Here is a 27,055-nt window from a genome sequence, read left to right on the forward strand (position 1 = left end):
AGAGTGACTAAGTCTTTCACAATTGAGCATACAAAGTCTTCCTAAATTTTTTTTTGAAATCATTTTCTATATTACAGTAGTACTGAATCATAATCATACCACAACTTATTTAGCCATTGCCCAATTGATAGACAGCCTCTCAATTTCTAGTTCTTTGCCACCACAAGAATAACTGCTGTCAAATATTTTTTTACATATAGATCCTTTTCCCTATCAGTGATATTGCTGGGTCACAGAGTATGAATGCAGTGTTAATTCTGTGAACATGGTTCCAAATTATTCTCCAGAATGATTGGACTATTTCACAGCTCTATCAATTGTTCATTTGTGTATCTGTTTTTCCCCTCCTCGCAAGCAGTTATGATTTTCTTCTGTCTTGTTATACCTGTTTCCCCTGACCATTTTTCAATTGGAGAATGATCTTATATATACATCAGAAATTAGGCCTTTGTCATAAAATTTCCCCATCACTTTCCTGCTTTCCATCTCATTTTAGTTTCATTTGTTTTTGTTTTTGCAAAAACTTTTTTCATTTCATGTTATCAAAATTAGTCATTTTACTTCTCAAGATCCTCTAGTTTGTTCACAAATTTTTCCCTTATTCATAGATCTAACAGGAAAATTTGTCCATGCTCCCCTAATTCACTTGTGTAATATCAACCTTTATATCTAAACCGTTGCTCAGAGTAATACTTATTTTGGTATACTACTTTTTTCAGTAGTTTTTATCAAATGATGATTCTTACCCCCAAAACTGGGATCTTTGGATTTGTTTGTATCAAATTCTAGATTACCCTAGTCATTTACTACTGTGTATTGCATACTTAATCTGTTTCACTGATCCACCACTTATTTCTTTTTTTTTTTTTTAAATTTTATTTATTTAAGGCAGTGGGGTTATGTGATTTGCCCAAGGTCACATAGCTAGGCAATTAAGTGTCTAAAGCTGGATTTGAACTCAGGTCCTCCTGACTCCAGGGCCAGTGCTCTATTCACTGTGCCACCTAGCTGCCCCCTATTTCTTAGTACCAGATAATTTGGTAATTACCATTTTGGTAGTGCTGGCCTTCTTTACATTTTTTATTTATTCCTTTGATACAATTGACCTACTATTCCATATGAATTTTATTTTTTCTAGCTCTATAAAATAATTCTTTGATATGGCACTAAATAAATGTAGGTAGAATTGTCATTTTTATTGTATTGCCTTGATCTGCCCACGAGCAATTAATATTTCTCCATTTGTTTAGATCTGTCTTTATTTGTGTGAAAAGTGTTTTATAGTAGTTGTGTAGATAAGAGTCCTTCTCATTTTAGTTTCATTGGTTTTTGTTTTTGCAAAAGCTTTTTCAGGTAGACTACCTGCCAAGTCTGAAATTATTTTAAATGAAATCTCTCTACCACTTCCTGCTGTGCAATTGGAAAAAATTGGGATTGTTTCATGTTTTAATTTAATCTGGAGACAAGTTGAAAATTTCGTTTTTTAATTTCTTTTTTGTTAAGTACTCTTTGTAAAAGTCTTAACGTATTTTATAATTTTTGAGATGTTCTAAAATAATTTAAAATCACTAATTATGATTACATATACTTGACAGAATTCTTTTGTTTTGACAGGTTCAAGGAAAAGACCCTTCTGTGGACATTACTCAGGATCTTGTGGATGAATCTGAGGAGGAACGTTTTGATGATATGTCATCACCAGGCTTGGAATTGCCATCTTGTGAATTAAGTCGACTTGAAGAAATTGCTGAACTTGTGGCATCTTCTTTACCTTCCCCCCTTCGTCGTGAAAAACTCGCATTAGCACTGGAAAATGAGGGCTATATTAAAAAGCTCTTGGAACTTTTTCATGTGTGTGAGGACTTGGAAAATATTGAAGGACTACACCACTTATATGAAATTATCAAGGGAATCTTCCTTTTGAATCGAACTGCACTTTTTGAAGTTATGTTTTCTGAGGAATGTATAATGGACATAATTGGCTGCCTAGAATATGATCCTTCTCTATCCCAGCCACGAAAACACAGGGAATTTCTAACAAAAACAGCCAAATTTAAAGAGGTGATTCCTATATCAGATCCTGAGCTAAAGCAGAAAATTCATCAAACATACAGAGTTCAGTATATACAAGATATGGTTCTACCCACCCCTTCAGTTTTTGAGGAAAACATGTTATCAACACTTCACTCCTTCATCTTTTTTAATAAAGTGGAAATTGTTGGTATGTTGCAGGTGAGTCAGATTAAAAATTGAATGGGTTAACTTTGTCTTCTTTTGAGTGCAAGACAGAATTTGTTTTAAAAGAACCTGAAAAAATGTCCTATTTAATTTGGAGTTTTTTTTATTGTTATTTGGAGCATTTAGCTCCAATGGGAAAATGAATTATAACTCTTGTAATTAGTTTTTTTTTAAACATTGATTTTTGCTTTTGACATTTTACATTTGGGACAGAGTTATAACCCTAATTTGCAGATATTTCTAAGGAGTAGTTGAATTTCTTCAAGTTTGACTATTCTTCTAAAATGGTGCCATAACATGGTAGGACAAAAATTATTAATACTTTATAAATTTTTGGTTAGTTGGACATTTGGAACTGGGTCCCATAAATGTGTTAAACTCAACATGTCCAAAATAGAACTCTTCACAACAAAAACTTTCTCCTCTTGATCTTCTCTATTACTGTTGATAGTACCACCTCAGTGTCATCTTGACTCCTCTTTCCTGTTCATTTCTCAGATTCAATCAGTTGCAAAATCTTGGAAATCATAACTCCTTTCTCTACAATTTGTCACTTACGTTCTGTTTCTCTACTCAAAAATCCACCACCTTAGTTCAGATTCATATTACCTTGTCTTGGATTGTTGGAGTAGCCTTCTATCTGATCTTCATGCCTTAGGTATCAATCAAAGTGTTTGAACATCTTCATTGCTTCCCAGAATGACTGGAGTAATAAGTAACTAGTTATATAAATTTACCTGTCTTTGTAACTCCTTCACTGGTGATCTTTTTCATCTTTGCTTTGCTGGATGTGAGGTAAAAATCTTAGTTATTTTTATGAGTTCTTCTCAAGATCATTGTGATCGGGGGTTCATGGGGCTAATAGTTTTCAACTCTCCTTTTTAGGTTTTTGCAAGGCAAATGGGTTTAAGTGGCTTGCCCAAGGCCACACAGCTAGGTAATTATTAAGTGTCTGAGGCCAGATTTGAACCCTGTTACTCCTGACTCCAGGGCCGGCGCTTTATCCACTGTGCCACCTAGCCGCCCCTCAGCTCTCTCAAAGTCTTTTGACTTTTACCTATTCTTTGAGAGATGGCTCATTATTTTTATGCACACATATTTGTGCTCATTTCCATATATCTTGGATATCGTTTTATCAGATTTGTTGTGTGTCGTTCTCTCTCCCCCCCCCCCCCCCCAAAGCCTCTTCAGCCCCTCATTTTCTATTTTACAGTGCTTTGGTTTTGTTTGTATGTAACTTTTTCAATTTCATGTAGTCATAGTTGAAAACATTGATTTTCCTTCAACTTTATATGATATGGCCTTTTAGATTTAAGTCACAACCATGTAAACTTACATGTCTAAAGCTACTTATTGCCAAATTGCTATTTTTCCCTGTAGTTTTTTTTTTACCAAAAAAAAGAAAAATTTACTCTAAATGACTTTTTTCCCATTTCAGAGTGTCTATTATTTCCTGTGTGCTCTCCTGTCTTTTGATCTTCATTCTTGTTTCTTCTGCTGCCCCATTGACATCTCAGATTAGATGTCCCACAGTCATCTTAAACTCAGCTTCTCCAAAGCAGAATTCATTATCTTCCCCAACACCTGCCCTCTTTTATCTTATTGCTGAAACAGCCATTACCAGTCACTCAGACTGGCAACTTCACATGTCTAAAGCTTTCTGTTTTTCCCAGTAGTTTTTTACCACCACCACCACCCCCAAAAAAAGCCAAGGGAACCAGGAGAGGTGGACATCAGAAAGGAAAGTATTCAAGGCATGGACTCATCCCACATATCCATTCTTTTACCAGATCTTAAAATTTCTGCCTTTGCAGTGTTTTTGTGTATATCTCCTCTTCTGGTGAAGTCACTACCCTGATTTAGACCCTTAAAATTGCTATAATTGCAATAGCTTTCCTGATCAGTCTTCCTGCTTTGTCTTTTCCCAGACTAGTTCATATTCTACTCAGCTACCAAAGTAATTATTTTTACTGTAACTTTTTCTTGTGTGTTTGTGTGTATGTACACATACATTGTTTTCAACAATCTTTTTTCTTTTTTTCTCTATTTTTGATATACATGACTAATGATTACAAAGTACTTTTACACACATTTTTTACATGCATTTTAGCATACTTTTGTTTTGCGATTTTTTTTTTCCCCCCATTCTTGCTTCCCTCCCCTCACCCCCCACAGAAGGCAGTCTGTTAGTCTTTACATTGTTTCCATGGTGTACCTTGATGTTGAATGTGATGAGAGAGAAATCATATCCTTACGGAAGAAAAATAAAGTATAAGATAGCAAAATTACATAATAAGATAACGCCGCGCGCCCCCCCCCCCCCCCCCCAATTAAAGGTAATAGTCTTTGGTCTTCAAACTCCACAATTCTTTCCTCTGGATACAGGTGGTTTTCTCCATTGCAGAGTCCCAAATTGTCCCTGGTTGTTGCACTGATGGAATGAGCAAGTCCATCAAGGTTGACCATCACCCCCATGTTGCTGTTAGGGTGTACAGTGTTTTTCTGGTTCTGCTCATCTCACTCAGCATCTTCATGTAAATTCCTCCAGGCTTCCCTGAATTCCCATCCCTCCTGGTTTCTAATAGAGCAATAGTATTCCATGACATACACATACCAAAGTTTGTTAAGCCATTCCCCAATTGAAGGACATTTACTTGATTTCCAATTCTTTGCCACCAAAGGGCTGCTTATGAATATTTTTGTACAAGTGATATTTTTACCCTTTTTCATCATCTCTTCAGACTATAGACCTAGTAGTGGTATTGCTGGATCAAAGGGTATGCACATTTTTCTTGCCCTCTGGGTGTAATTCCAAATTGCTCTCCAGAAAGGTTGGATGAATTCACAGTTCCACCAACAATCAACAATTATTTTTTTATGAGGTTTTGAGTTTCACATTTTTCTCCTCCTTTCTCTCCCCTAACACAAAATACTCAGTTTTCTTTCCTGTCTTGTTTCTCTCTGTTCTTGCCAGGATCAAATATAAAGTTGTAGCTTTTAGTAGCATGTCCCCTTACTGAATCTTCTTTCTCCATACTTTTTTTAAAATGATTTATTTATTTTCACATTACTACAATCTTGTTTGACCCTATTCTTCTGATGCAACATTAGCCTTCTTACTGTTCCTTGCTTTTTCCTTGGTTGTCCTCCATGCCTCGAATGCTGTCCTTTCTCATGTCCACCTTCTGGTTCCCCTGATTTCTTCTCAGCTCAGATCCCGCTTATACAAAAAGCCTTTACTAATCTACCTTCACCACTCATTGCTAGTACCTTCCATCTAAAAGATAACTTCCCATTTATGGTGTGTGTGTGTGTGTGTGTGTGTGTGTGTATATATATGTGCACTGTTATTTGCAAGTTATCTACTCCTTTAGACTGAACAGCTTAAGGGCCTAGGCAGGTTTTGCCTCTGTCCTCAGCCTGAAACACATTACACACCATGGCCCCTTGATTTAAATAAGCAACTAAAAAATGCTTATTGTTTGCTTGCTGGCAGTGATATTTGACATTTAGATAATTTTGTAGCATGGGAGAAACTAATTATATTAGGACTCACCAGAAAAAAATGTCTAAATTATTTGAAGTGAATGAAAAATGCATGTGGAAAAGTTTTCCAACAAGGCATTGTACATCATAGTATCTGAAGAGCTGTTAGAGACCACAGAGGTCATACCTGAACAAAAAATTTCCTCTACACCATAGGTGTTCAGCTCTTCTAGGCTGCATCACCCAACAAAAACATGACAAGGGCCACACATAGAATTTAATATTTATTTATGACTACAATGTAATCCATATTTCCAGTTAGGATGATAATAAAATGTAATGATGTAATTAAGTATGGCTTTGAAGCAAGTTGAACATAGCTGCTCCACAGTTTAACAGTAAGTTAATTAATCCATTCTTGGTTTGACCTCCATTGAGTAATAACCCAATACCTTCAGGATAACTGATTTTACCTTTAGATAATTTAGATTTCTTTGAAGTTTTTCCTTACTTCATTTACCTCTCATTTCTCTTTACTTCACTCTGAAGCCAAGTAGAATAAATTTAATCCTCTTTTCTCTTTACAGCCCTTCAAGCTTAAGCCATTTAGTTCTCATGGCTTAACTGTAGCTTCTCCAAGCTAAATATTCCTAGTTCTTTTGAATGGTCATCTAAAACTAAACACAGTATTCTTGGAGTACTCTACCAGAGCAGAGTTAAACACAATCATCTTATCCTGGATACTATGCCCCTCTTAATGTATCTGAAGATTGAATTAACTTTCTTGGCTGCCACATTACACTGCTGGCTCATATTAAGATTGCAATTCAAAGACCTCAAGCTATTCCAGATAAACTGCTATGGTTTTTTCTCCCTCATATTGATGGCATTGATTTTTTAAAAATTAGTGTTAAAGACTATCAGTATTAAATTTTTTCTTATACTGATAATAAATCATACTGCCTACCTCATAGAAGAGAGCTGATAATCTGAATGTGCAGAATGAATCATTCTCATAGATGGCCAATGTGTAGATTTGTTTTACTTGCACTTCTTGTTTTGTTGAGGCAGTGGGGTTAAATGACTTGCTTAAGGATACATAGCTAGTAATTTTTGTCATTCGTTTTCAAAGAACACCACAACATCAGGAAGGGGGTGCTGTGCTAAGCCACAAACCTCACTTTCTTTTCCAGAGCCATCTGGCTCCAGTGGCCAGACACAAATCAGGATGTTTGGAAATTTGCCCAAGATCACACAGCTAGTAACAATTAAGTGTCTGAGGCTGGATTTTAATTCAGGTTCTCCTGAATCCAGGACCAGTGCTCTATCTACTGCACCATCTAGCTGTTCTGGGCTTTTATTTTTTTGAGGGAGGTGTATGTATGGAAGGAATTGAGAGAGTAGTTATACCCAAAAAAAGTGTCAGGAAAACATTAAAAAACAGAGGGGTGGCTAGGTGGCGTAGTGGATAAAGCACCAGCCCTGGAGTCAGGAGTATCTGGGTTCAAATCCGGTCTCATACACTTAATAATTACCTAGCTGTGTGGCCTTGGGCAAGCCACTTAAACCCCGTTTGCCTTAGAAAAAAACCTTTAAAAAAAAGATTGAAACTTGTTATATACACTTTTAAAAAGTAATATGTAATAGTTTTTTATATAAGAAAATTCTTAATTTTGTCTGTCATAATAATTAAAAAGGAACATCTTAATCATTTAAGTCAATTTTTTAGCTTGTTGATCTTTTTTTAATTTTATCATCCAGTGTTTTTAGTCATTCCTTTTCCATTTCCTGCAGATTTGTTGAGTTTGCTGTTTGTATGCTTATCTGTGATGGGGGGGCATTTTCCTAGAAAATGATGGTTCTGTTTCAGCTAGACATTTAAAGAAGTTGTGTTCTTTGGTGAAAATGTCATTTTTTTTGTATTCCATTACCAACCTTTTCTAGTCATTTACATTTTCCATTATAACCTTAGATAGCAGCAGCTACTATCTTTACGATTATATTTTGAGCATTAATTTTTAATGGTCATCATTTGGTATTATAGGAAGATGAAAAGTTTTTGACAGATTTGTTCGCACAACTAACAGATGAAGCAACAAATGAAGAAAAAAGACAAGAATTGGTAAGAAATTATGTGTTATGAAAATAATGTAAAATGATTAAGATTCAACTCTTCTATTCAGTAATATTTTTCTTAATTTCAGGTTAATTTTCTTAAAGAATTCTGTGCATTTTCCCAAACGTTACAACCCCAAAACAGAGATGCTTTTTTTAAGACATTGTCAAGTATGGGCATTCTACCAGCTCTAGAAGTCATCCTTGTAAGTTTAGTTCACTTTCTCTCTCCAAATCTTAAGTTAAAGAGAAACTATTTTTTTTAATGTGTCATTTCTACTACAGCTAGATTTATGAAGAGCTTTTGACTTTTCTATGGATTAGATATTTTGATATGTTTCTGTGGATAGTGTATTGAATCTATTTAATTTGAACTGACAGAGCATTTATTAAGCACTGTGATTGAACTCTGGGGATACAAAAACAAGAAAATAAGATGATCCCTGTTCTCAAGAAACTTACATTCTGATAGGGAAAATAAAAAGATGTTGATGTCTCATATATGGACAACTAGTGAGAATCAGCTATAGAAGTAAAGTGGGGATCTCTATTCGAATTGCTAGTTAGGGACTGGCCAATTATTTGAGCAAGCCTGAGGACAGAATCATCCTTAGGTAGTTAAATTTCTGAAAACAAAATTACAAAATTCTACCACTGTTCATTATTGGGTCTTATTTCAAGCAGAAAAAAATTTCTTGACTTCTTAATGATACTCAGATTCAAAAATCTATTAATAATGATTTTTCATTTCCAACCCTGAAATCTAGTGTCAGCTAAAATTTTAAAAGAATGCCCAAAATATGTATGTCTCCCATGTTACATATTTTTTTAGAAAAAGAAAAGTTATTTTTAATCTACAGGGTATGGATGATGCACAGGTGCGAAGTGCTGCTACTGATATATTCTCATACTTGGTTGAATATAATCCATCCATGGTACGAGAGTTTGTCATGCAGGAGGCACAACAGAACGATGATGTAAGTAAGAAGTTAACAGAGCAAAAAATAACCAACAAGGTAAATATTATTTGCACTAATAGTAAATATTTCTTAAAGATTTAAGTACTGGATATTTTTAATTGGGGAAACAGGAAAGAGTATAGGCCCACCTAAGCAGTGGTAAAGGAATCAGAAAAATCTTTTGGGTTCACTAGTTGTTAATCTTCTTGTCTTTTTAAAAATCCTGAGAATCAGATTTATTTCTTGTTCTGTCATTTACTTGCTTTCTTGCCTTTTCCATATCATTTAATCAGTTTTGTGCTTATGAAGATTTAATAGCTTAGTAAGAAATTTATATTTGCCAGAAATACATTCCTAAAATAATTCTAAAATATTAAAAGGAAGCATTTTAACATTTTAAAGGCATTTCTGATTTTGTTGACCTAATCCAGAGAGGAAATAGTGGATTTTTTTCCTTGAAGTTAGGAGTATTCAAATCTTTAGAGTCACCCAAATTAATTTCATATTCTTTCTTTGGTAATAATATTAGCAGAATTTCCCTTTGGCAATTTTAATATGCCTTTGAAAAAAACTAGAATTTATTTTGAATGCTCTTTAATTTGTTAACTTTCAATTTTCTGTTTAATTATGAATCATTTCTCTATGCTGTTAATCTTAGAACCAACTTAATGGGGGGGAGAAATTTTTAAAAAATTAAATTATTATTAATCTTTTAAGAATTTTATTAAGTAATAGCATTAAGTCCGCTTAAACTATTTTTATAATTTGATTTTGTCAAATAATCTTAAGAACTAAATTGTTACTATTAATTATTGTTTTAGGTTGTATCACATTTAAATTAAGCAAACGTAAATTTGTGGAAATTGGGTTATTCCTTTTCCTAGTAACATCAGCTAATTGTTTATTAGTGTAACTAATTGTTGATGTACTCTTAGTATTCACTCCATTTTTAACAGACATTCCTATGCCCATTTTCTACCCTCTTTTCTGCCTTGCTCTTATAAGCAAGGCTGCCCTATTTCCATACTAGTTGTCTCCATGATTTGGAAGTGTGAACAGGATTTTTCTACTGAACTTCCTCCCCTCACCTCTTTTAACAATATATGATTTACTGGCCAAGGCCACCAAAAAAGGCACTGAAAAGGTCAGCTACTAATTGTTCATGATGTTTTATCAGTATCATGCAACTACTATAAAACAATTTCACCCTTTATTACATTGTATTAAAAATAGGAGGAAACACCAGTTAGGTGATGAAAATTAATTCTATTGTTTATATTTTAATGTTTTTTTAAATATTCCTTTCATCTTAAAATAATGGACCTTTTTGCATATATTCTTCTTACCAGGATATTCTGCTTATCAACCTTATTATAGAACATATGATTTGTGACACAGATCCTGAACTTGGAGGAGCAGTCCAACTTATGGGACTGCTTCGAACGTTAGTTGACCCGGAGAACATGCTAGCCACTGCCAATGTAAGTAATAGCTTTTTTATATTGCTTAGGTTTTGTAAGCTTCATAGTTATAATTTTTTTTGTTAGTGATTAATGCTCCTTTTTAATTTTTGCAATTGAAATTCATGAACATTTCTTTAATTCCTTAGAAAACTGAAAAGACTGAATTTCTGGGTTTCTTCTATAAACACTGCATGCATGTTCTTACGGCTCCCTTGCTGGCAAACACGACAGAAGAGAAACCTAGTAAAGGTAAGATGACTCAGAGAAATAATTTATGTTGGTTAGTTGTTTCTAAATTCTGTGATTTAAAAGAAGTTGGTTATCTGTTAAATTCAAAGTAGCTATTGAAATGTGTTGAATTTGAATAGTCCCCCCCCCATAAGTTGTATTGATCTTACCATTAAGTTTGTTAATGAAAAATAAGAATCACAAGGTATAATAGAATCATATATGGGAAATAGCAAAATTTGTTTTAGCGTTAGTACTTTTGTGATAAACTTTTAGAATCTAGTGCTAAACTTATTTTATTTGATTAATAGTATTTGCACTTTGCTAGCATTTACAAAGACAAAGTGGGGGCAAAGGAGATTAATTTTAGCACTTAGAAATAATTTGCATAGATGTATTCTTTTATGCTTTTCCTTGTAAGGACAATTCAGTTATCTTAAATTTGTTTAGATTTTCTGCATTGTACATCAAGAAATTTAAGTACCAGTTGTAGTTATTACTTGCTTTTAAATTACCAAGAAACTCAACTGAAGTTCCTAGTTAAGAGTATTTTATACAAATTATTTTTTATCAGACGAATTAATTAAGAAGCACTTGACCTACTTGTTTGTACAGTTTGAGTGAGCTATTCCCCTTTACTTGTATTCCTATTACTTAAAAGTCAAAATGTTTTTTTTCCTCCCATATTTTCTTTTATTGGATATTTGAGTGCAAATTTTTATGTGAATGAAACTGAAATATTTTTCAGAAATGTTAAATGGCTAAATACTTTTAACTGTCCGATATTTTCAGAGCAAAAAATACTGTCAGAATAAAGGTTTTTTTCATGATTACATTTATTTATTTTAGATGACTTTCAGACTGCTCAGTTATTGGCACTTGTGTTGGAATTGTTAACATTCTGCGTGGAACACCATACCTACCACATAAAGAATTACATCATTAATAAGGATATCCTACGGAGAGTACTGGTTCTCATGGCCTCAAAGCATGCTTTTTTGGCATTATGTAAGTGTTACTTCTAATAGGATCAACCCAGTACCATAGTAGAAAAGTCACTACTGTTTTATGGGTATAGTTTTATTTTTTCCATAATTTTAGAATAATCAATAAATGTGTATGTAGATTATTGATTACATGTAATTTTCTGTAATGGGTAGATAACAGTAAGCACTGAATGTTGGTGAACTAGGGGCATGTTTTGATTAATCCTAATCCTAGTACTTTTACACCTCTCACTTTCACACACACACACACACACACACACACACACACACACACACACACACTGAACATTATAATACTAAATGTCAGTCATCTGGTATTTAATCTTTTGGCTAGCAGATTTACAGCTCTTGCCAAAATTTAGTTATTGCTTCAAAGTAAAAAAAAGAAAAAAATAGCAGTAAAAAAAAACAAACAAAAAAAGCAACTTCCTTATTTCCCTTTCTTTTTGTTCCCATCACTTCCACTTTTCCATTTTACTTTGTAGAATCTTGTCTCTATCAGGATTTTCCTTCATTCTGGATAGCTTCTTTCCATCTCCCCTCTCCAGTGTTGGATTTCCCTTCTTTCCTTTCACACGTTGGCATACTTCTTTCCCATTACCCCCTCATATACCCTACATTTACTTTATTACCTTGTTACTTCCTCTTTATTAAGTTCAATATATAATCTGATGTTCCTTTGAATATTCTTACTTCTGATTTATTAAATCTTCCCCCAGTTGCTGTGATTTGCCTCTTCATCTGATTTTAATTATCCACAGAAATTTCAACAATAAGCTGCCACCTCCATAATTTTGAATTCTGAGATTCTCTAGTCTGATCACATCTTTCCATTGTTCTCCTATTATTTTTGTTAGTGTAAATCCTGGTTCTTCTCTCATTCTACTTTGTCATCCCATACTTTTGACATAATCTTTACCAAATTCAACTATAAAACCCCTTATCTTGAATCCCATGACTTCTTGCTTGTTCCATTACTATTCATGCCCTGCCCTTCCTAAACCCTGATATACTCACTGCCTTCCTTTTTTTCATACTCTTCACTCTTGAAGAAAATCAGAGAAATATGTAAACTGCATCTAGTAGAAATACATTTTATGGACTCCATTTATTTTTTCCTTGTCACTAACCTTCCTTAGAGAGTATTTAGACCTTTTCTCAATAAACCATTTCACTTTTTTTAACTGATATTTTATTGTAAAATTTGAAGCCATTGGTTGGAAGTTCCTTGTCTTTTTTTCTCCACACTTTTGTTGTTCAGTGGTGTATAAGATCTTCATGACCCCATTTGGGGTTTTCTGGGCAAAGATACTGAAGTGCTTTTCCTTCTCTAGATCATTTTAAAGATGAGGAAACTGACCTTGTCTCTCTTGACCAAGGCCAAACCTCTCTGTTCCCCTATCTACTAACTTGTTTTTAATTACCTACCTATCTTCAGAGCTTTAGTAAACTATTTTGAGCACTACTTGCTGGACATCTGAATCTCATCTAGCATTACCTCAGATTCAGCATGGCCGAAATAATTCTCTCTTCCTTTAAACAACTGCTCCTCCACAAACTTCCCTGTATCTGATGAGGATGTTATGTATTTCTGGTCACCTAGGTTTGTAATCTCAATTATCCTTGACTCTAGAATTTGTCCCTTTCTCTTCATTCCCATATGGGTGGGGTGTGGGGGGAGAAGATAAGCATTTATTTAGCACCTACTGTGCACCAGCAATACTTTACAATAATTGATCCTTATAACCAACCCTGTGTACAGTTGGTGGTATTATCCTCACTTTAAAATTGAAGAAACTGAAATAGGCAGAGATAAAGTGGCTGGACCACCAGGATAACAGAGCTAGTAATTGTCAAATTTTAACTCAGGTCTGACTCAAGGCTCATTGGTTTTATCCATTGCACTAACAGCTGCTTCCCCAACTCTTGATTCTGTTGCTATCAAGGCAATCATTAGGGTGAAGTCCCTCATTTTTTACCTGCTCTCCTTGCTTCCATTCCTTCTCTGATTTCACCATATAACTGCTACAATATTCCTAGTAAGACAGGTTTAACTGTTTTCTTCCTTTAAGATAAAATTCCAATTCTTTCACCTGACTTTTACCTTCCCCTTCAAGATCTCAGTGGGCTACTAGTGTTTCCTGAATTTGGCACTCCATCCCCTATCTTCATGCAATATTATAAACTGTTTCCTGTAACTGAGATGCCCTTCCCCTTGCACCTTTCTTCTTGTCTTTATTTGCTATAATTCTCTTCTTTAGCTATAGTGCCTTTCCCAAGCCTTTATTTTTGACTCTACATAATGATGCTCTCTCTTTAGATTCCTTTAGATTCCTTGTGTATGTGTTAAGATTTCTTTTCCCCTTTCTACTCCCCCTACTTCTCAGCACATTTATAAATTAATTAGAATGTGTAAGTGCTTTCAGGTAAGGACTTGTTTTGTTGTTTTTTTCATGTTCTTTATTCCTAGCATCTAACCCAATACCATTTTATGAAAAGTTAATGCTTAATAAGTGTTTATCCAATTAAATTTTCAAAATTCATTATCTTTTAGTATTTTGTTTGAGAAGCACAATTCTTAATTCTGGATATTATTTACAATAAAGTAGTTCATGAACATGTGTGTGTTAGTCTCATCAGGTAATTGGTTAACATATATAACACTCCTAATTTTTAAAATGAAATTCAGAACTTCTCATCCATTCCAATAAGCTAAGTAAAAATGATAGCTTCATGATGACTAATTTGGTTTTTGCCAGTTTTTAAATGTTTTTTAAAAATCAAATTCAATGCTTAACAAGGTTCAAATTGAGGTGCTTGCCTGCTATATTGTTGAACATAGAACTTGTTACTTTCTTTACTTTTTTAAGACCTGAAATAAATATATTGTTTCTGAAGCCATTTTAAGTTTTACTAAGTAATCAACATTTTGGTTTTTTTATACATTATTATTCTCAGGATACTATTTATTGTTTGGTCTGTATGCATAATTAAATGAAAAATGTATATATTGTATAAATGCACATTACTGAGGGCACATATGATCAATTCTTAATCACCCCCTTTGTCTTTCTAACATTTTTAGTGGAAATATTTCCTGCTCTGCATATCTGAGTTAATGTTATTGGGTGTGTATGTCTGTGTATGTGTGTGTATATATATATATATATATGTACATACATACACACATACACCCTCCTTTCAAGCCATTATTTTAAATATTTTACTAGCACTTGTATAGTTTCGATTTGTCAGCTAAGTGAGAAAAATATTTGTAGTGTATCTCTACAGTTATATTCCTTCTCTAGGTTAATGGAATGTAAAGGAAGGCCTTTTAAATACAAATACATTGTTTGATGATGTTTCCTTTCAAAGAGGAAACATACCAAAAGGCCAAAGAGAGAAGGATTGACCAGTAGTATTTCCAGGTGGAAAACTTTGACAGATTTCCAGTTTTGTTTTTTGTTTGTTTGTTTGTTTAGGTTTTTGCTAGGCAGTGGGGTTAAGTGGCTTGTCCAAGGCCACACAGGTAATTATTAAGTGTCTGAGACTGGATTTAAACCCAGGTACTCCTGACTCCAGGGCCAGTGCTTTATCCACTGCACCACCTAACCACCCAGATTTCCATTTTTAATCCAGTTATGTAGCTTTTTTGTTTTGTTGGAAAGTTGCTCTTAAATTTTTTTGTTGTTTTTTAACCACTTTTCTATAGAAAAATAAAAAATAAGTGTCAGTTGAGAAAAGGCAATTTGGATATTGTTTTACTTTAATATCAACAATAATAAGGCATATTACAACTGCTGAGTCACATGATCATTATACCTTTTCTTCATCTCAGGCAACTGGTATGTTTCCTTATAGGTCTTATCTTATTGTTAACCTTGTATACCAGGTTAGCATAGCAATTATTAGTAATCACTAAACTGCATTAATAGGGATCTCCCCTCAGGATTCTTATTAGGGAACTTTAACATCTCTAAAATAGATATTAACATTCCATTGGTATAGCTGTCTAACTTTGGAAAAGATAACTTAGTATTTCTTCAAAATAGTTGAAAAATTTGGTATTTGTATACCAGTTAGTTATATTTGATAGCAGTTAGTTATATTGGCACCACAGGAAATTTCATGAGTCAGAACAAAGTATAGATTTCAAGAAAGTGTTAATTACAATTATTTGAATGTGTACTTTAAATTCTCAAGATTAATTGAGACTAAAATATTATCTCACCTATACACAAGATATTCCAAAATTAAAAATGAAAGTTAATTGAATTTAGTTGGAATTTTCTTTACCATAACTATATTCTAGTTAATTTTATCATTGTTCTGCATATTTGGATACAGTCATGGTTTTGTAAATATGACTGGGGGGGAAGGGAATGACTAACATCTTATTTGTACAACACATGTACACATTGAATGTTTTATAAATAGCACTATTGATTTTCCTATATATTCTGGTTAAAATTACAAGTTTTACATTTTTAATGTTTCCAGCTATACATCCTTTTTTTGTTCTTAAAAGTGTAAAATTGTTTTATTTTTTTAAAAGAATGAATTGTTAATTTTATAATAAAACAAAAATGAGAATATTTTATTAATGAAAATGTTAAAGTAGAAGTGATGTATTCTAATTAATATAATTCAGGGTATGTGTGATATACAAAATTTTATTTTTTTGGTCCCTTAAATCCAGCTAAAACTACAACTTGACCCTATCCCAGGAGCACCCCTGAAAATCTTTTTTTTTCCATTGTTTCTCTCTTTAAATAGAACTCCAGAAATTTTTTTAAAAATAAGTTTGGCAAAAATAGTGATTGAATATTGGCATAATAAATTTCTTATTAACAAATAAGTTGTAGGCTATAGGTGCAAATTAGATTTATTATTAGGATTGCTTTCTGTTACATAAATACTTGAGATATTTGAGTGGCCTTGCATATACTATGACTAGTAACATACATACTGTAATTGATCAAAATCTTATAAATATGGGATGTGAGATTCTTAGAATTGTATACAACACCTGAGCATTTGGTTCACAATGATTATTGAACTATGGAGAATTTAGAATTAATATAGAAATATAAATTTCCAGGCAGGTTCTGTCCAGCTTTCAACATGAAAACCACAACAGTCATCCTTTTATTTAACTTGGCCAAATTTAAAACTTTAACCCAAACCCCTAAATATATGAGGAACATATCATATTTTATCTTTACCTCAAAGCATTTCATTTGGTTATCTGAAGTAAAAGTACTTAATTAGTATTGCTACTTTGTGGGAAAACATTTTTAAAAACCAACCCAAAAAAGCCTCCTTAGGTCTTCTGTCTACTATAGTTTTAATTGTCTACTTCACCATGCTTATGTATTTGAAAATTTTCAATAATTAAAAACAAATTAAATGGAGTTAATATTCTATAAACTATTTTTAAACTCCCTATCCAGAGAGTGTTTCTTTTGTAAGAGACACTCTTGAATAAGTTTGATTTTTTTAGAGCAGTTTATAATCAGCTGTACCTAGTTTGGCATTCACTTGTGGACCTCTTTTCTGCCAACTGAAGAAAAATTGAGCTGCTTTACTCCTCTGCCTTCCCACCCAGAAACCGTGTCAACATGGTTACCTGGCTACCTGCTCATGAAGGACTTGATTAATAACAAATTGGCAGTTTAACGAGCCACTTCCATGATCTCCAAAGAATCCAAAAAACAAACACAATATTTAATCTTGCCAACCGAAGACGATGTGACTGCATGAAGTGAGTATGCTTTTTTAAATTGTTTACAATAACTGGGGCATTAACTTACTGATGATTCAGTTTAGGAAAAGAGGGCTTTGTTGAAGTCTAGTTGTCAGAGTATATTTGGATCTTGATGGATGGTGACTTAATCAAATAACTCCCCATACTTCAAGATGTGAATATATTTCTTGATCTGTAAGTTAAAGCCTAATTAATTGTAAAAAAAAAATAGAAAAAAAATTTTAAAAGCATACTCGCTAAGAGTAGATTAACACTTTTTAAAGAATATCCTCCAAGTTTGTTCCTAAATTGTTGGAAGGCAAATTTTTCTATGTATTGCACCTTACCCACAAATAAATTATGTAAATTCATATTTTGGATGAAGTAAAAAAAGGAGTGTCCAAGTTGAAGCCTTTTTGTAACATTGCCCAGAAAGTCCATTCTTCAAATTTAGTAACCAAATAAATACCCTTCTAAAAATAATAGTCTTCTAGTTTTGGATTATAAAAGGACAATGTCAAACTATGTTGAGATAGGTAGGAAACACAATTTTCAACATTGTTGATTAAAATTTAAACCATATTTTGGCCATGTGTAACAGTTTTGTCTGTTTCTAAAATTTTAATCACTGACAAAATTTGTGCTCTGAAAATAGCTCTTGGTTGGATTGTCTGGTTAACTGAATATTTCAAAGTGTTACCAATGAAGAAATAGATGTGTCCAATAAAGACTGTTCTGTGTAGTTAGGACTTAATTTTTTGTTTCTTAATGTAGTGTGTGGTGTGTGTGTGTGTGTGTGTGTGTGTGTCTGTGTGTCTGTGTGTGTTTGTTTACTTTTTAACTTTTCCAGTAATGTGAACTCGCTCTGAACAAGGAATGCATTATTTGTAGTTTTAACATGCACTATTTTCTTTTTTCTTTTTAAAAAGCCTAAATCATGGAAATGATTTGACGTTAAATAGTCTTGCCTTCTGTGTTGCAGGTGCCCTTCGGTTTAAGAGAAAGATCATTGGGTTGAAAGATGAATTCTACAATCGATACATAATGAAAAGCTTTTTGTTTGAACCAGTAGTCAAAGCATTTCTCAACAATGGATCTCGATACAATTTAATGAACTCTGCCATTATAGAAATGTTTGAATTTATTAGAGTGGTGGGTACTTTTAACTTTTTTGTTAAATTTATTTTGATAGCTTATATTTATTTATAGGACTTTTTATGGTTACAAAATGTTTTAGCATTCATGACATGATTTTTCTGTGTAATACAATTAGAAGAATGTTTAACAGACTGTATTGGAGTTAATTAAATTCTGTTCTAATCAATCCCAAATTTAGTATACTTTAAACAATCTTCTTTTATAGAATACTTTTCAGAACACTAATTTTAATGATGTGTAGTAGGCATTTTAAGAGAATAGAAAGTCAATTGAAAGCAAGTATGCTGTTGACCTTTTAAAATAATTACTTTGCTTTTGTTAATTTTTTCCCTGGGTTTTTTTTTTTAACTTTTTAAAATAATGAATTAACTTTTTCAAATAGACACGACAGAAATAATTCTAAAGTACATTTTCAACTAATTGTCCCTAAAGTTGGTATTTTGACACTGCATTTCAACACTTAAACCTGTTAATCTGATGTTTCTTTTTCTTTTTACACCTATTTAGTGATAATTCAGTTAAAACATGACTGAGATTTTCTCTTCAGTTAAAAGAAATTCACATAGGTTTTTAATTTTAAAAGATTGCTATAATTGCTATATTTTAGTCAGATAAAAAAATTTAAGAATCCTTAAATAACATTTCCCTTTTTTTGGTTTATGATTATAATTCTTTTCTGTAGGAAGATATAAAGTCATTAACAGCTCATGTAATTGAAAATTACTGGAAAGCACTGGAAGATGTAGATTATGTACAGACATTTAAAGGACTAAAACTGAGATTTGAACAACAAAGGGAAAGGCAAGATAATCCCAAACTTGACAGGTGAATACATGTTTGGCTCTCTTCATTGTTTATTTACTTTCATTAAAGGGAGAAGGAGGGATGCAAGGGGGCTTGATATTTGGGGAGAAATGAACAGAGAAAGATTCCCTAATCTCTGCGATAACAGTTCCAAATATTGCTGAAGGGCTGTATAATATCCTTGAATCCTAAGATTTAGAACTGGAGGGGATGACGATAGATTCCACAGTCTACAGACTTCATTTTATAAATGAGGAAACTGTAGTACCTTGACTTAGTGTTACACAAGTAATGTTTGAGGTGGGCTTCTGAGGTCTTCCTGATTGTAGGTCCAGTGCCTTATCCACTATAGCACAGTATGTTGGCATGATCTACTGATCAGCACATGTATGAGAATAGAAATTGGAAAGTTGAATGTTTTAAGTCTCAAATCCTATTAGAGACAATGAGAAATGGGGTGTGTTGAAGGCAGTGAGAAGGATTAGTTGTATTTTTCTTTAATATAGTGAAAAGAGTAAGCTAGATAGAAGCTGCTAGTGTATATAGCCAAATATTCTTTATCATTAAAATCTCTATAATAAGATTTTTAGATCACTTTATATCTTCACCAAACTGTGTTTTTATATCTAAAGGTGATGGGGGGGTTCTGTTTCCTTTTAAGACTCAATTGAAGGGGTGGCTAGGCGGCATAGTGGCTAAAGCACTGGCCCTGGAGTCAGGAGTACCTGGGTTCAAATCCAGTCTGAGACACTTAATAATTACCTAGCTGTGTGGCCTTGGGCAAGCCACTTAACCCTGTTGCCTTGCAAAAAGACCTAAAAAAAAGACTCAATTGAAGGGATGGCTAGGTATCGTAGTGGATAAAGCACTGGCCTTGGAATCAGGAGTACCTGGGTTCAAATCCAGCCTCAGACATTAATAATTACCTAGCTGTGTGGCCTTGGGCAAGCCACTTAACCCCATTTGCCTTGCAAAAACCTTTAAAAAAAAGACTCAATTGAATTGGGTATTGTACTTTGAGGATAGTAAAAAGTTACTTGATTGAATTACTTCCATAAGTTCATTGACTGTATTTTATATTGATTTTGTTTACAGCATGCGTTCCATCTTGAGAAATCACAGATATCGGAGAGATGCACGAACATTAGAAGATGAAGAGGAAATGTGGTTTAATACTGATGATGAAGATATGGAAGATGGAGAAGCTGTGGTACCTCCATCTGAAAAAACAAAAAATGATGAAGATATTATGGAACCAATCAGTAAATTCATGGAAAGGAAGAAATGTATGTTAAAGGCATCAGATGTAAAATATGAGTACCTAGAGGCATGGCTGGCTATATATTTTTAGGCACCATGAATGTGGCTTGCTAAAAATTTCTCATAGCTAATCATTTTTAAAGACAAATTTAATCGGCATAGTTGACCATTTCTTTAAACTTGTTGATCACTGAGGCAGCATACCAGTTTTAGGCACTAACATCAGAAAGACCTCAGTTCAGATTCTGCCACTGACACTTAACTACTTTCTAGATCAGCTTCATAGGACACACCTATAAGTCTTGGACCAGTTGTAGTCTGTAGAATTGAAGGCTCTTGCCATAGCCAGATTTCCCCCTTACTGAGGAAATTGCATATCTTTTTCTGTATTCATATAATTGTTGGATTGGAACTATTTATATCCATTGTAAAGTTAAAAGATGTGTACATTTGGATAAGTTTTTAATTTAATTTAATTATTTTGAACAACAAATATATCATTTTATTCATTTTCTAATTATATACAATAGTAATATGTACCTATCAGTTTTTATAAGGTTTTGAATTTTACAATCCCCCCCTCCAAAGACTGTCTGATAGTCTCTACCTTGTTTCCATGCTATACATTGATGTAAATTGAATGTGTTAGAAGAATAAACATAACCCCACCAGAAGATGAGAAACCTCAAGAATAGAGTTAAAGGGGAAAAAATTGTACTTCAGTCTGTGTTCAGATTTCAATGGCTCTTTTTTCTGCGGTGAGTTGCCTTCTTTATCATAAGTCCACCAGAGAAGTTGCTTCAATATTTTTTCTCACAGTTGCTATTACTAGCTGTACCTCTACTCTCTTCCTCCCCACTCTTATTTATTCTGTTCTCTCTCCTTGCATTCTGACCCTGTCCAAAAGTATGTTGAATCTGAGTACCCTCTCCCTTGATCTTCCCTCTCTTCTATCATCTTCCCCCCCCCCCCCCCCCATTCCCCCTTATCTCATCCCTTTCTTCTTATTTTTCTCTAAGGTAAGATATTGTGTGTATTTCCTCCCTGAGGCATTTCTGATGAGAATGAAGGCTTATTCATTCCCCCTTGCCTTCACCCTTTCCACTCCATTGAAAAAAGCTTTTTCTTGAATCTTATGTGAAATTTCTTAGCTTCTTCTTCATTTCCTTTTCCTTCCTCCCAGTACTTGAATTTATTACCCACTGAGTCCATCTTTTTACTATATTATACCGTTATATTCTGCTCCTTCCTACATCCTATCTACATATGCTCCTTCTAACAGTTCTTATAAATGAGGAAGTTCATATGAGTTATCAATATCTTCCCATGCAGGAATACAAACAGTTCAATATCATTAAGTTCCTCATAGTTAGCCCTTCTCTTCCACTCCCCCTCTATGGTTCACCAGTCCTGTACTTGGAGATCAAACTTTCTGTTCAGCTCTGGTTGTTTCAGTAGGAAAGTTTGAAAGTCCCCTGTTTCATTGAAAGTCCATCTTTTCCCCTGAAAGGGGATGTTCGCTTTTGCTGGGTAGTTGATTAAAATCTTTTGTCTTCCAGTATATCATATTCTAATCCCTATGAGCCCTTAATGTAGATGCTGCCAGATCCTGTGTAATCCTGACTATGGAGCCTCAGTAGTTGAATTGTTTGTTTCTGGTAGCTTTTAGAATTTTCTCTTTGATTTGAGGATTTTGGAATTTGACTATAATATTCCTGGAAGTTTTTCTTTTGGGATCTCTTTCTGGGGGTGACTGGTGAATTCTCTCAACTTCTATTTTACCCATGAGCAATTTTGCTATGTTCTTGAAAAATGAAATCTAGGCTCTTCTGATAGTAGCTTTCAGATAGCCCAATAATTTTTAAATTATTTCTTCTGGATCTGTTTTCAAGGTCAGTTTTTTTCAATGAGATATTTCACATTGTCTTCTTTTTTGGCTTTGTTTATCTTTCACCAAGCTATTTATTTGGTTTTCATAATTTTTCTGCATCACTCTCATTTCTCCTCCCAATTTTTCCTCCATCTCCCTTAATTGCTTTTCAAAGTCTTTTTTTGAGCTTATCCATAGTCTGAGCCCATTTTCTATTTATCTTGGAGGTTTTGGATATGGAAGCTTCAATTTTGAGTATGTATTTTGATCTTCCATGGGACTAAAGTAATTCTCTATGGTCAGATTCTTTTTCTGTTGTTTACTCATTTCCTCAGCCCAAGAGTAATTTACAGCACTTCCAAGGCTTTGGGGTTTTTTGGGGGGAGGGGGACACCCCACTGGGACCTTTATTCCTTGTCTTATGCTCTCTTCCCTCTTCCCTGGAGCTATAAGGAGGGATCCAGCTTGGTTACTTAGTATGGAAGCCCAAACTGCAACTGGATTTGCAAGAAGCAGAGTCCTACCCCGAGGGAGAGCAGAGAAATTTTTGCAGACTTCCCTTATCAGTCTCTAGGGGTGCAGGCTGCTTTCTCCAGATTCTCTCAGGTTCTGTGGCCAATGCTCCTCACACCACACTCAATCTGGCAGAGCAGAGTTCTCTCACCTCCCCTTCAAACTGTTGCTTGTGATCTCTGGCCTGGCCTGGCCTGCACTTCACCTGCAGCTTTTTTCCCAACCCCCAGTCCTGGTGAAATCACACCTTTCCTGCAGAACTTCTAAATTGTCTCAGACTGGGAAAATGTATCAGTCAGTCTTTCTGTGGGTTCTGCCCCTCTAAATTTTGACTAGAGTCATTTGTTTTTTGGAGTTGGGCAGGGAAGAATTTCCCGGGAAATGGCTGCCTTCAGCCATCTTGGCTCCGCCCCCTTGGATTAGTTTCTAAGTTTATTGTGAAAATAATAATAATTGGGAAAAGAGAAATAATATGAAATATTCTTAGTTTGTTTCTCAGACCACTATATAATTATAATATTATTGTGTGTATCCTCTACAAACTCTTCAGTCATTGTCCACTAGTACAACCTAAATGACTCACCCCCCCTTTTTTTTTAATTCTTTAAAAAAGTTTTTATTGGGGCGGCTAGGTGGCGTAGTGGAGTCTCAGATACTTAATAATTACCTAGCTGTGTGGCCTTGGGCAAGCTACTTAACCCCGTTTGCCTTGCAAAAACCTAAAAAAAAGTTTTTAAGGCAATGTTAAGTGACTAGGTAAGTATTAGGTGACTGAGGCAGGATTTGAACTCATGCCCTCCTGACTCCAAGGCTAGTGTGCTCTATCCATTGTGCCACCTAGCTGCCCCATAACACCCCTTTTTAAGACTAAAATTGTTAGTAACATTATGTTGAATTATTAATATTTTTGTGCAAGGATATGTGAAAACAAGCATAGTGTGTTTCCCAGATTAAGAATTTTATTTCCTTTTCAGTAAAAGAAACTGAAGAAAAAGAGGTGCTTCTGAAAACTAATCTTTCTGGTCGCCAGAGCCCCAGTTTCAAGCTTTCCCTCTCCAGCGGGACAAAGACTAATCTTAGCAGTCAGTCATCTGCAACTAATTTACCTGGGTCTCCAGGATCACCTGGGTCTCCAGGTTCACCAGGATCTCCTGGATCTGTTTCTAAAAGCACATCTCAGACGGCAGCTATTACTACAAAGGTATATTTTCAACTTTCAGGCTTAATAATAGCTTTCTCAGTATAATTATTTTCTTTACCTAGACCCCACTTGAATTCTTTTATAAAGATTACTTTGTCAAGTTTAATATTGTTACTCAGGTTTTTTTGTTATTGTTTTAAATTTTTCCATAAGCTTAAGATTAGGGAATAAGCCACTACATTGAAGCAATGACATTTAGTCAGCTAGAAGAAAGAGGTCTTTTAAGAGGCTCAAATAAGTGATTCCTCCAAAATATTATGGATATTTCATTTTAACATCTTATCCAGCTAATAACTATAGATTTTGGGGAAAAAGTTTGTTAGTAACAGCTTATTCATGAAATATAAAGGAAGAGGCTACTTTCTTCATCTTAAAAGTGGTGACAAATGGAGTAAGTTTACTGAAAATTTCCTGTCTTTGTTAAATGTACTGTTTTAACAAAATCGGTGAAATATAGGATATGGGGTTAATTTGTATAGAACTGAGAGGGAATGAGTTAAATTTCAGTCCAGAATAGCCGGATAGCTCAGTATATTGACACAAATGTCATACTTAAAATTGATTAATTTATACTCTATTTAAAAAAAAACCCCAAAAAATCTTAAGAGTCAGCAAAGTTCCATACTGGGACTTCCCAGAATTACAGCCTGTTTTTTGACTTTGCCTCTGGGGTCACTACTGTCATCTTTCCAGTGACTTTAGGTTTGACTCTGCTGCCATCTGCTGGATTATCCCTTCATAGATCCCCTGGCAAAAATTTGGAGGTATTCTCTTAGTACTAGACAGGTTGATATGAAGGAATTCTTTTTTCTGATCTGTCTGACTGCAGTTGGACTTTTCTTAGTTCTAATGGGGCCAGAAATTCTACCTTTGCATTTGAACAAAGAAAAATAGAATGACCATTGAGTCATCTTTAGAGCTCTTACTTTAGGCACTCCACACTCTAGTCTCATCTAACAACATGAATTTTTTTTTTTCCACTTACCTCAATTATAAGCTTTATAAGATTGTGGAGCCACTTCTACTTTGAACTAGAGATAGTTAACCAATCTGGAATAGATTTATGATCACTAGCAACCATTTTGGCTTAAGACATCCTATATTCAAGTTATGTTCTCCTAAGTCATCTTGTATGAAGAGAAAGACTTCGTGGACTACATGTGTGACTTGTTCTTTTGTCTGTATTAAGCACTTGGACTAAATGATTCATTCATATTTTAGTTAGAGATAGTACATTTAGATATAGATAGTACATTTTTATTCAGTTAAATCCCATCCTGCTACCATGAGACCTCTACTATACTACATCTATTCCACCTAGCCCCAATGTTGCAAAGACTAAGGAGAGAGAAAACTTTTACTTGCTTCTCAATCTGGTTTTCCCATCCTTACCAACCCCATTCCCAACCATTAAAGAGACTCCCTCAAATCATGAGAGCCACTGCCAGTAATTGGAGGAGTTCTAGCTTTTGCCAGTTAATACAGAACACAGAGAAATGCTCTGGGAACATTCTCTCCCCCTCAACCCCCCTCCCCCTTTCCCCTAATACTAATGGTATTATACTTCAGGTATATGAGTGAATGAAGTTTTTGTAGATTGACTTGGAGATCTTAACACCATTTCCGTTGTTTAGGCATAACTGTTCTAAGTTCCTTTAGAAATCTATTTGAAGGTAGAATCAGTATGGTAGTTAATAGTATAGTCCTCTTGGATGTTATATACTCTTCTGGAAGGAAGAATATTGTCTTTTTGAAAAGCATTTTTTAACCCCTGTTTTTTCCAATCAGGGTGGCCTCGTGGGTCTCGTTGATTATCCTGATGATGATGAAGAGGATGATGAAGATGAAGATAAGGAAGAAACTTTACCATTGTCAAAGAAAGCAAAGCTTGAGTCATAATGGCAACTGCCTAAGATCAGTTCCTGTTGAAAAAAACTGGTTCTCTACTAAACACCCCTCTCCCTCTCCCCCTAAAAGATCCACAACAAAGCAGCAGTCTCTTGTGAATGACTGACATAGATCAGCCTTATACACGTGACTTTCTGCTAATCAAGTGCCAATTCAATGGAGCAGAAGGAGGGGGAAATTATACATTTAGGGGAAAGACTTTTAAGCCTTTGAGCTTTCCAGCTTGGACCACACATTGCCCTTTTCTCAGGGAAGGAAATGGAAACAAACAAAAAAAAAAGCCAACAGGGCAGGAGTTTTGTTAATGGAACTCTGGATTGGCTGGTCAGTTGCTACAATCAATATATGCTTTCTTGGACCATGTATGAAACTCAGAGGAATGGGCTTTTCTGGCCTAATTCTTCACTAGTAAGAATGCCAGCAGTTTCTTTGTACAAAGAGACCTGCCTTTAAAATCATACATTCTGAACATTTTAGTCAAGCTACAACAGGTTTGGAAAAACCTCTATGGGGGAGGGGCTGAGTATAAAGTTTCCTCTTTTTTATCTGTTCCCTTTGCCCTTCAAACTGCAGATTTTTTTTTAAAAGTGGGGATTTGTCCTTACTTGATTAAAGATTGAGTGGAATTCTAGATGTGGTCATTTGTGTCATAATTTTTTGTTTCAGTTTTTGTTTATTTTTTCCCTACCTTGAGTGTATGCTTAGCTATTGAGTATATATTTGGGACCATTAAAACTTTTTTTTTTTTGATGTAACATAACCTGATGTTGTGCTGGCACCTGTTTCACCCTGTGTAATTTTTGTTCTACATCATAATTAATTTGTTTAGGATTTTATGGAAAATGGTATAGTTTTTATTGACAGAAGCAAAGTAATCTTGCAACAATGTGCATACAAAAGCAATACTATTTTGTGACTAAATATTTTATATTAAAATTTACATCAGCAACTGTCTTGAAACGATTCAGGGAACTAGAGTGGAATTTAAAATTTAAAGTTTTGTTAAACCTAGAAACATAAAATTAGTATTCCAAAGAGATCCTGAAATTTCATATCTGGGGAAGATAATGGTACTTTAATCAAAAATAAGGATGAATGA

At 34.2% G+C, this 27,055-nt stretch overlaps 1 protein-coding gene across 4 annotated transcripts in view; it reads left to right on the forward strand.

Annotated features, from left to right (window-relative positions):
• PPP4R3A (protein phosphatase 4 regulatory subunit 3A) overlaps positions 1-26,587 on the forward strand; it is a 68,264-nt gene extending 41,677 nt beyond the window's left edge. For 3 of the 4 annotated variants that reach the window (XM_074235490.1, XM_074235493.1, XM_074235489.1), the window contains exons 4-15: positions 1,615-2,232; positions 7,769-7,846; positions 7,929-8,045; positions 8,700-8,855; positions 10,148-10,279; positions 10,408-10,510; positions 11,339-11,497; positions 18,225-18,394; positions 19,083-19,225; positions 20,300-20,490; positions 23,822-24,048; positions 25,837-26,587. In XM_074235490.1, the coding sequence (XP_074091591.1) occupies positions 1,615-2,232; positions 7,769-7,846; positions 7,929-8,045; positions 8,700-8,855; positions 10,148-10,279; positions 10,408-10,510; positions 11,339-11,497; positions 18,225-18,394; positions 19,083-19,225; positions 20,300-20,490; positions 23,822-24,048; positions 25,837-25,947 (2,205 nt within the window). In that variant the 3' untranslated portion in view covers positions 25,948-26,587. The remainder of the gene's footprint in view (positions 1-1,614; positions 2,233-7,768; positions 7,847-7,928; positions 8,046-8,699; positions 8,856-10,147; positions 10,280-10,407; positions 10,511-11,338; positions 11,498-18,224; positions 18,395-19,082; positions 19,226-20,299; positions 20,491-23,821; positions 24,049-25,836) is intronic. The other variant, XM_074235491.1, reaches the window with a different exon arrangement.
• Positions 26,588-27,055: the final 468 nt, after the last annotated feature.

The sequence above is a fragment of the Macrotis lagotis genome, chromosome 4, assembly GCF_037893015.1.
Source record: "Macrotis lagotis isolate mMagLag1 chromosome 4, bilby.v1.9.chrom.fasta, whole genome shotgun sequence".
Taxonomy (NCBI): Eukaryota; Metazoa; Chordata; class Mammalia; order Peramelemorphia; family Peramelidae; genus Macrotis; species Macrotis lagotis.